A 10226-nucleotide genomic window follows, 5' to 3' on the forward strand; every position below is an offset into this window, starting at 1 on the left:
AGAGTTTTTAGATGAAATAATCTTAATTGTTGTTTAAAAACTTATTCTTAAGAAAACTTATTCCAAAATTGCTTTCAGATGAAGCTACTCTTATAAGTAAATAAAACATTTTCATAAAAATTAGTCAAATGAGTCTAAAAACAACTTTCGAATCTCAAAAGTTCATTTTACTTTTCAAAAGTCATGCCAAATGAATCTTTATTAAAAGGTAGATGATAACCATCTAGGTGTCAAGTAACTGACATTAAAAATCTTAAATTGAAAAGACGTCTTTGTATTTAAGATATTCAGTCACTTAATTCTGCTTAGATTGCTGTCATCAACAATTTAGAGACCTTCTTATTCTCTTATTAATCGTTGCATAAATAAAAATGCAATGATTAATTAAAATTAAAAATATTCGAGTTGCTCAAAGTATCATAAGCCTACCAATTGCATGACTAATATTATTTCCTTTCAAGATTTTCATTATCACATTCTATCAAAACATCTTTATTATTTCGAATAAAGGAGCCTTTCTTTCAACGATTACACCCCTAAAAGAAAATTAATATCATTACAGAGTGAATAAATTAAGGTATAACAAAAGAGCCTCTACTTAAAGCTCATTTTGATTTTAGGGAAAATTGCAATAGAGACCCCAAACTTTTAAAATATTAGCAAACTTTCTCCAATTTTTTGTTTAGAAACCCAAAAGAAAATATACAGTTTGACTTCAAAATTTAGAACCAAAACTCACTTCAATTTACTCATAATTACACAGCAGAAGCAAAAATTTCCACTTAGAATAGAATTTTCAAGGACCACATATGACCATTTTTGTTTAGAAACCCAACAGAAAATATACAGTTTGACTTCAAAATAAACGAGCATGAACTGGGCTAGATCGGAAAAATCTTGAAATCAACCCCAAATTCTAACCTCAGCTCAAATTCAATACTTTAAGCATGAATGCGGGTTCACCGTGGCGGTGGAGGTGCTGAGTTTGTGTTTGAGGTGGAGTGAGAGGAAGAAGACAACGATTTTTTTATTCTATTTTTTTTTATTTTTTAAATTTAATTTCTAACTTATTTTAATGTAACAAATGAAAAGTTACTATTTTACCTTTTCAAAAATATTAAAAATATGGTCAAAATCAAATTTCTTAATCAACTAACAGATATTTAGATAAAAACCGTCCAAAAAGATCCCCGTCGCAACGTTTCAAAAGGTTTGAAATTACAATTGCAATAAATTAAAAAATTTAGGAAAAGTCAATTAATATTTTAAGTTTGGGGTGACAATTACATCAAACTAGAAATTTAGAAAAAGCATGCTAATATTTTAAATTTGGGATGACAATTGCAACAAATTAAAGATTTAGAAAAAACCTGCTAATATTTTAAGTTTCGGATGACAATCGCAACAAATTAAAAATTCAGAAAAACCTACTAATATTTTAAAGGTTTGAAACCTCTTTTTCCTCGATTTTATTAGATTTTATACTCTCTCAGTAAATACCAATTTCGAAATGAAACTATGCAAACAGGGGATAAAACACTCAAATTACAATGTCCATGTTAATAATTGAACTTCGTCTGTTGCAAAATAATCAATAAAGTTCGATTGCGATTAAATTGGTCGATCCCTCAATTAACATATGTAAACAGAAAATTTTAGTTCGCGTAGAATAGTCCATTAAAGAAAAAACAACACGTCTTACAGAGTAATCAAATTTTAAGAAAAACTCCAATACCCGCTTATAAACAACATATAATTCAGTGGGGCTGACATTAAAACTTCAATATAAGTTGGCCGTTTGTAATCCTACCACAGTTTCAGTAAATTCATGGTGAGCAATGGCTTACTTCAGTTACTTGCCTTGAGAAAATTGAAAACTGCACACGATGGACAACCCTATATAGATAGGTGAATTCTCGAGTAAAAGAGAATTCGAGAAGAAAGTCTCTCAATGGCTGATTCATTAATGACAAAATTGTAAAATGAAACGACTAACATCCAAACGTACGGCCATCAAAGGAAATAGGCAACACGCCCTTATAGATATACATATCTACTAACAAATGTTCATACGATAGGGAAAGAAGACAGGAAATGAAAAAATATCACCCTCATTTACAAGGACAGGCACCAGAGCTCCACCAAAAAATACCTCATAAGCTCTTTCAGGAATAGAAGACAACCCATCAATCTGAAGGAAAACTCCCATCATCAAATTCAAAAGCCAAAAAACCAGATAAAATGATATTAGAAATTTGTTTGTCTATCAATGTTCGCAAATTGTGGAAAATGCTTTGAGACTAGAATCTAACTTCTATCTTAAAGCGAGGACTGACCTTAACTAGCCATTTTGTCAGTTAACCTGGAAGGTAAGGCTTCTGATATGCTAAAACGAAAATCCAGATCACCCTCATTTACAAGGACAGGCACCAGAGCTCCACCAAAAAATACCTCATAAGCTCTTTCAGGAATAGACGACAACCCATCAATCTGAAGGAAAACTCCCATCATCAAATTCAAAAGCCAAAAAACCAGATAAAATGATATTAGAAATTTGTTTGTCTATCAATGTTCGCAAATTGTGGAAAATGCTTTGAGACTAGAATCTAACTTCTATATTAAAGCGAGGACTGACCTTAACTAGCCATTTTGTCAGTTAACCTGGAAGGTAAGGCTTCTGATATGCTAAAACGAAAATCCAGCCAGTTAGTTCGGAGACTCAAGACAAATCAAAAGATCCTTGCCCTTCGCTTATTGCATAGAGAAGTTTCTTGTGCATGATTTCCTGATCAAAGAAACATAAATGGTAATTTATAGTTATTGTCCTCAGAAAAGAAGGGCAATATCACCAGATATTGGTTGTTTATCACTTAGCAGACTGCTTAGAAAAGATATTGAGTGTGTTCGATTGCAGGCATGGAATTTACATAAAAAAATAATAATAATAAATTCCAGACAATTAAATTGCCTAGAACTTATTTGCATGGGAATTGTCAATTATATGTGATTGATTTAATTTTCATTTAAAAAATGTTATACTTGTCCATTTTTTTATTAGTAGATAAATAAGAGAGAATTACTTGAAAAATAAAAATATACTCTTCCTAAAGAAAATATTTTCCTTATTTTCAAGGAAAATATGGTCATGTGACCAAAAGAAGGAAAATATTATCCACGCAAAAATATATCAATCAAACAACACAAAAGTAGGAATTTTGGTAAAAACCGACATTTTTCATGAAAAATATTGGTAATCAAACGCACTCTTTACGTTAAATAGGGAAAATTGCACAATCAGTCCCCACACCATTGCCCAAGTAGCAGTTGGTATTCTCAACCTTTTTTATCTTGAAAGAGAATCTAAACAAAATTTCTGTCACGTTTTCAAGTAACCCTCGAGTATCCAAATTTCTAAAGCTAGATTTTGCTTCACAGATTAGAACCGGTGCCCAGAAATTAGAAATGGGGAATGTTTCCATGCAAGATACTATTTTATAGAAATTTATCTTCTATTGTGGAGGGACTGATTGAGCAACTACATTAAGTTAAAGACCAACGCTGCAATTTCCCTTATTAAATATAGTGCATGCACACTTTATTAGTCTAAACCTCATTATTGGCACGCTGTTTAGAAATGCTTCATATCACATATAAAATGTAACAAGTACCAAGAAAAAATTGATAATTTCATTAACCTCACTCTTACCTTGGAGGAGTAGGGAGGAAGCTTTAAGTAATTCGCACATGTCATGACACTTGGCAAGTCATCATCAGCAGATTCAGATTGACCAGAACCATTGGTTGTGCTGTTGCCCGTGCTTGAATGCTGTTCCAAAGGTATGCATGTTATTATACCATTGATAGCATAAACCCACTATGAGATTCATTTGATATTTGGCTTAATGCATATAACGAGACAATTGATATTTAACCATGCAAATGCAGGGAACCGAATTTGCATCTGAGTGATAAGTGTGTCATTCCAAGGGATATATTACCTTCCACAACTCTCTGCGGCCACAGAGCAGATAGTCCAACTCAGTTGGCGAAAATATTTGTAGAGTCGAAATGTCAAAAACCTGGAAAAATCATAAAAAAGGACAAATATGATGTTTTTCTTACTGAGTCTAAGATGAGCATATCAAGAAATAAGAACTTGACCGGCAAAAAATCATTTTCCATCCTCCAACTAGAGCTTATTAAGACAAACATATCAGGAAGAATAAGCATTGCTTCAAAATAAGTTTCCATCAACAATTTAGAGCTTATATACATGTTAAGAAACAACTTTAAAGCACTGACAGTGCTATAGTAGGAAAAAAATGCAAATTAGAGGAAAATTTGTTGTTGAATCTTGACATAAGAAAATTGCTTAAAATGAAATCACATTGAAAGTTGACTTAGACCAAATATATAAGCAAACCTGATTAAAGCCAGATCTAAATGCTTCAATTTGCGGCAATATTCCAGTCCCCACAGTTGCATCAACCACAAGGGAAATATAATCCTCCAAACTAGTTATATCTACCTGCAAATTCCAATGGAGTAGAAAGAGTTCAAATATATAATAATAACACAAACAGAGGGCAACCAGTAAAAGAAATAATTACAAGAGTAGACAGTATATCCAAGGGTAAGGGATGTACATTCTTGTCGCCTGGTTTGAGAACATATTCAGGATAGCCTGGAAGGGTGAAATCTAAACAAAGCTCTTCAATTGAAGCCCCTTGAAAACGTAAATCATCTAAGGTAAGACTACCCATTGATTCCAAATGCTGTTTCCGGCATACTAGGGCATGCATTTGTTGCAGGGTAGTCCCAAGTTCAGCATCAAAAGAATTGATATCATGCAAATCCAGATCCTGCAGAAATTAAAAAAATATGAATTGTTGTTAATTAAATCATCTTATAGAAGTAAATAATGCTTCCTCTGAAGTTAACATTCGCAACATTGACTTACTTGACCGAGAACAAGCTTATTAAAGGCAACTGATAGAGGCAAATCCAAAAGCCTTCCATCTTGGAGAGCTTTCGCCATAACACGACCAAGCAACCGGAAATATTCAGTAACTTTAGAAAATTGGCTACCATCAGAAGTATCAGCATTGGGTGGCCAAGGACGGGGAAATAACCCAAGAGGTGATTGGATAATATCTCCATCACCCTCAGCTTTCCTATCCGCTTGTCTGTCCACATCTACTTCCATTGAAGGTCTAAATGATTGCAAATTTGACCTCCACATTCCCAGTTCTACTTTTTGAAGGTCGTGACTCAAAAGAGTGAAAAACTCCAGAGTAGGCCCCAATCCAGTGCCAACTTCACCAAAATATTCAACCTCAAGAACAGCTTTCTGACTGGAATACATTTCCATAACTTTTGCAGCAGAATCCAATATCCGATTGCGAGACACACGAACTTTCTGACGCTGTAATCTTCCATTCCTTCCCTCTCTTTCATTTGTTGAACCATAACCATCAGCACCTTGCTGCTGCTGAAGCCGATATAATGCACGAGACAGTCCAAAAGCAGTTGAATAAAAATATTGGCGCCGGGTTTCAAAGGGAAACAAAAATGGGCATGCTTTAGTCAGCTGGTAGCACCATGAAGGAAGAGACCCGCTGCACAGTGCTAATGCATCCTGGATCTGTCTAGCCAATTTTGGAGTAAGTTTGCTACTGATGAATTTCTCAGGAGGAACTTTGATACCAATGTCACCAAGATCATCTAGACTTGCAATTTTTCCTTCAGCGAAACTATCAACCGCCCCCTGCACCCGCAAGCGCGGTGCAAGCTGATTCAACCCCTCCAGTACACGTAATAGTGCTAAAATATTATAAATATGATTACTTTTTTCCAGATCACAAGGAAGTTCCCCTTGCAAAATGCTATCTAAAAGTGAGACACGATGCTGCAATGAATCTGAATTGGATATACTCGATAAACTAGCTTTTGTAGACCTTGATGGAGCTGCCGAGTTCTCAGCCCCAACCGAAGACTTATCAGCTTGGCTATCTGCTCTCTGATACATGATGGTGTAAATATCTCTCCAGAGCCTACTACCATCGCTCGACACAAAATCACTGCCATCAAATCTCTCATCATCATCATCTTCCAGCACAAGTTGTCGTTGGATAGCCTGATAAATAGTCAAATGTCTATTAAGCTGCTTCCCGCCTGCCGTAAATATTAGTCTTGGCGGATCGCTGGACCCAAAACGTGGTCGACCATGCCGATCTCTGCCTCTTTCACCTCTACTATTAGCAGATGCAAGTCCAGCCATAGCAGCAGCAGCAAAGGACATTGCACCTCTTGAACCAAAAGAACTACCACTCTTAAATTCAGCAGAATCCGATTCTCTCCCTGCAGTATCTCTGTGGCTAGAACTACAAGGCGGATTATTCTGGCCATCTATGGGTTCAACAGCAGCGCTATCTTCTGCAGAGTCGCTCAATTTAACATCATGCACTTTATCTGGCGTGCAGAAGGGAAGAGAATCATCTCTAAGTACCTGCCAATTATAAAGATATCAGTGACAGATTACCTATTAACAGAATATATCAGTAACATATAGCCCACCAGTTTAGAGAGAAAAGAGGAAGGGGGAGGGCGGGGGGCAACATGTTATTTTCCATTTTCAGAAACAACTAATACCAACTAAGTCTAGAGAGATGCTCAAAAATGTCAAGTCAATAATGAAAAAAATTCCTACTAATGCAGATCAAAATAAACATAACACGCGATAAAGCAGATACCACATCCTACTGATTGACTTACTAATAAATCTCCAGGTCTGGTATATAAAAATGACGCAATAGATCTGTCCAGAAACAATTGTATATTTTCAGAACACAGAAGACAGTGTGAAAAAGCACCACTGAAGCTTTTAGGTTCCACTTTTCACATTTCTTGTGATGAATAATAATCCTGAACTAGAGATCTCCATGTCATCAATTTACCCATTAGACTCAAACAGCAATTGTTTTTTTTTTTTTTTTTTTTTTGGGGGGGGGGGGGGGGGGGGATCATGATATCACCCCCATAGGAGCAAACCCAAAAAAAGAAAAACTAAAAATATTATTATGTACCCTATTATTACCACCTCCAATCAGTTAAATATTAAATTAGAAGTCAATTTCAAGACCACCAAATCACAATAGAAAATTAGAAGAACGTAAAAGTTGATCATGGAATCCAGTAGCATACATCATCATGCTCATCATCATCTTCGGATATATCATCATCTTCAATCACCAATTCTTCATTGAGTTCAATGGGAGAAATGTCCAAGTCATCATCCTGCGTTGCAGATAAAGAATTGTCATGTTCAAAAGTATATAATTTTGATGAACATTCCAAAAAGAACAGGAAAAATTATGGCCAGAAGACACTAGCTTGATTAATTTTTTATTTTTTATTTTTTAGATGGGAGGTTATGACGTGAAAAGATCTAAATGAGCAGGGAAATTATACATGTGCAACAGTATTTAGAGGTAAATCAGACAGAGGGAATGAGAGCAGAAAAGTAATATCAACTTGCAAGAAGCTTGCTAAATGGAGGAAAATTTTCCAAGAAGTAATTAAGCCTAGTGCACATAAAATATAATGTGAAATATTACGAAAAAACAAGGAAAAAGAGTAAAATGTGGAAATAAAAAACTTCCCTGCCCCTAAAATAAAGTCCAAAAGGCAATTCCGTACTCAATTTAGGTCTAGAGAACTGTACAATTGTTTTTTTAACTAAAGAATGACTCGTTCCAATATCAATTGCCATGAAAGGTGAATTTCTTGAAAAATCTTCATGCACTGATTTTCTAGTTACTTCCTTTTCTAGATTCAGGGGGCATTATGGGGGAACCTTAATTACAGGAATGACTCTCATTCCAACTTCTGATAACTAACAGAGATGAATTCCTGAAAAAAAAGTTTAAAAAAAAAAAATTGAACATCATTCACATTTTTCCTACTCCGTCGTATTTCAATTTTCAGTTGAGAAGAATGTTGAAGAAGGAACCTTATGGATACCTAGAAGAGCAAAAAATAGTCACATTTCCATAGTAAGTAATAACTAAGACATGGTAAAACAAGTATCCTAATTTTTGGAAAGCTTATTTAGATTCCAAAGACCTGAAGTACAAACATATGCACTCATGTCATCCATGGCGTCTATCTACATCAGTGGTCATAAAAAGGCAAAATGCTTTCAGCTGCTTCATCAAGAAGCAAAGATATGTCATCATCAAATGGACCAAAGCTAATAAAAAATTTAGCGAATTCCAGACCATATATGGAATTATATGTTTTAGCACATCATTTTCTTCAATAAAATGCTCAGTACATACCGAACTAGAGTCTGCATCTACAGGCTTCATCTGCGCATCTTTATCCAGAGCTGCTCTTCTGCGAGCAGCATTTCTTGTCTGCGGTCCTCTTCCCTCTTCTTGGGTTGGCTTCAAAATAGCTTTTCCCTTTGACTTTGACGAGCTTGTATCTTTTTCGTGGGATGACTCTTTCTTGGCAGTACTACCTAAAAGAACTGATGATCTAGATCGCATTGAATTACGTCGAGCAGCTGGAGTGAAAGTAGATGGTGACGATGCACCAGCTGCTGGAGGAGTGGTCCCAGACTCGGGATTCCCAGCAGAAGAAAGCTTTTGACCAGACTCGTATCGTTGAACTCGGGGCCAAAGGAAGTCTTCAACGGCAGCTAAACTTGCTAATGGATCAATCAGCACAACATTTGACGAGTAGTCACGGAGAGATTTTTCTCCTTGTACTCTGCAAAGGCGCAGCTTGAATGGCTGAGAAAGTGCACCTAGACCAGAAGAAAGATGTGCATTCCCACCAGATGATCGAGACGTATGGCTCAGCACGACAGGGAAACGCTCTAACGAGGATAGAGCATCTTGAAGTTTTTGAACCAAAACACTCATGGGAGCTCCATTCTTTTCATCAATGCCTGAAGGAAGAGCAACAGTAACAAAAGATTTGCACCTTCTGATGGCATGTTCTCGAAGCTTAGGCAAATTAACTTCAGAAGAACTGTCTTTGGAGAAATATCCACAAGTTATATAGTTAAGCAAAGAGGCAATGGCTCCACTACCAATAAACTCAAAAGTCGACACACCATCCCCTCTGCTAAGCTCTTGCAGCATCTCAGTTATCACCTCAACCAAGTATTCCTCCTTAAGAGTAGAAAAATCAGAAAGCTGAGAATCAGAAGCTTTTGATTTCCCCTTTAATTTAGTCTTTTTATCATCAATACTGGCATTCAACTTCGCGCAAAGATTCTTGAGGCGTAGGAGATCATCTGTAACACCAGTTTCACGGCCCTCCAGATCAGATGGAAAGTATTTATCTTTGAAAGCTTTAGCACGTGCACTGACTGTCGCTCGAAGACTAGAATTGACAGTTGGAATTTCAATTGAATTTGGAGGTGAACCAATACTCGGAGCTGAACTTCTAGTGTCTTCAGCAGGATTTACATCTGAACTCGAATTACTACTACGTCGTCGATACCGCCTAGAACGTGAAGAACCAGGAATAGAATCATTATACTTTTCACCTGATGATGGCTCCAAAGAAGCAGTACTGCTAGATCCAGCTATTATTAAAGAATCCACAGCATGAACAACACCTTCCCTTACAAACATCTTTGAAAAAGTACCAGGAAGCTTTTCCATTAAGATTTCTGCTATTTGGAGAGCAGGTACAAGCACTTGAGGATCTTTCCAAGCTAGCACCCCAGCTAAAAAACTAAATAAAACAAGCGAAAGCTAAGGATCTCTCTCTTGCTAACCACTAAAGAAAAATATGCTGCAAATACAAGTCTGGAGGAAACATATACCTGGATATGTTTGTGGAAATTATCAGAGATTGAATCATTTCAGAAGTGCTGAAATACATAAGTTTTCCGATAACTGAAAGGCACTTGTGCCGAACAGGACCATTTACACTGGACCCATATATCTGCATGGGAAAAATATGGCAAATTGTTTATAGAATAAAGGGCAGTAAAACATGGGTAAATTAATTCCTTCTAAAAACCAACCTGGATTAGAACAGGGAGGAGATCCATTCCAAACTGCTGCAGCAGCTCAGGATGATCATTCAACAATTTCTCACGAGCTGAAACCTCTAGCACGTTCCCATTCAAATCTTCCTGTTTGGTGGAATTGCCTGCAGGACCCTTCTTAGAAAAAGAACCTTTAACAAACAGATTGCTGCTG

General features: G+C 36.2%; 1 protein-coding gene and 2 long non-coding RNA genes across 3 annotated transcripts in view; all 3 read right to left on the bottom strand.

The window, feature by feature from the left end:
* Positions 1 to 1887: 1887 nt before the first annotated feature.
* On the bottom strand, positions 1888 to 2404 carry LOC111384835. The gene is made up of 2 exons (XR_002700967.1): positions 2337 to 2404; positions 1888 to 2191 (listed from the first exon to the last, which is right to left on the bottom strand). It is a non-coding gene; the product is annotated as an uncharacterized LOC111384835 (long non-coding RNA).
* LOC111384834 lies at positions 2403 to 3851 on the bottom strand. The gene is made up of 3 exons (XR_002700966.1): positions 3707 to 3851; positions 2636 to 2785; positions 2403 to 2490 (listed from the first exon to the last, which is right to left on the bottom strand). It is a non-coding gene; the product is annotated as an uncharacterized LOC111384834 (long non-coding RNA).
* Positions 3852 to 3962: 111 nt separating this feature from the next.
* LOC111384831 (E3 ubiquitin-protein ligase UPL3-like) overlaps positions 3963 to 10226 on the bottom strand; it is a 14134-nt gene continuing 7870 nt past the window's right edge. The window contains exons 7-14 of the mRNA XM_023009164.1: positions 10049 to 10185; positions 9845 to 9966; positions 8340 to 9753; positions 7204 to 7296; positions 4961 to 6508; positions 4647 to 4862; positions 4424 to 4528; positions 3963 to 4079 (exon numbers count right to left, since the gene is read on the bottom strand). Coding sequence (XP_022864932.1) covers positions 3978 to 4079; positions 4424 to 4528; positions 4647 to 4862; positions 4961 to 6508; positions 7204 to 7296; positions 8340 to 9753; positions 9845 to 9966; positions 10049 to 10185 — 3737 coding nt within the window. The 3' untranslated portion in view covers positions 3963 to 3977. The remainder of the gene's footprint in view (positions 4080 to 4423; positions 4529 to 4646; positions 4863 to 4960; positions 6509 to 7203; positions 7297 to 8339; positions 9754 to 9844; positions 9967 to 10048; positions 10186 to 10226) is intronic.

Source organism: Olea europaea, unplaced genomic scaffold (genome assembly GCF_002742605.1).
Source record: "Olea europaea var. sylvestris unplaced genomic scaffold, O_europaea_v1 scaffold3020, whole genome shotgun sequence".
Classification (NCBI taxonomy): domain Eukaryota; kingdom Viridiplantae; phylum Streptophyta; class Magnoliopsida; order Lamiales; family Oleaceae; genus Olea; species Olea europaea.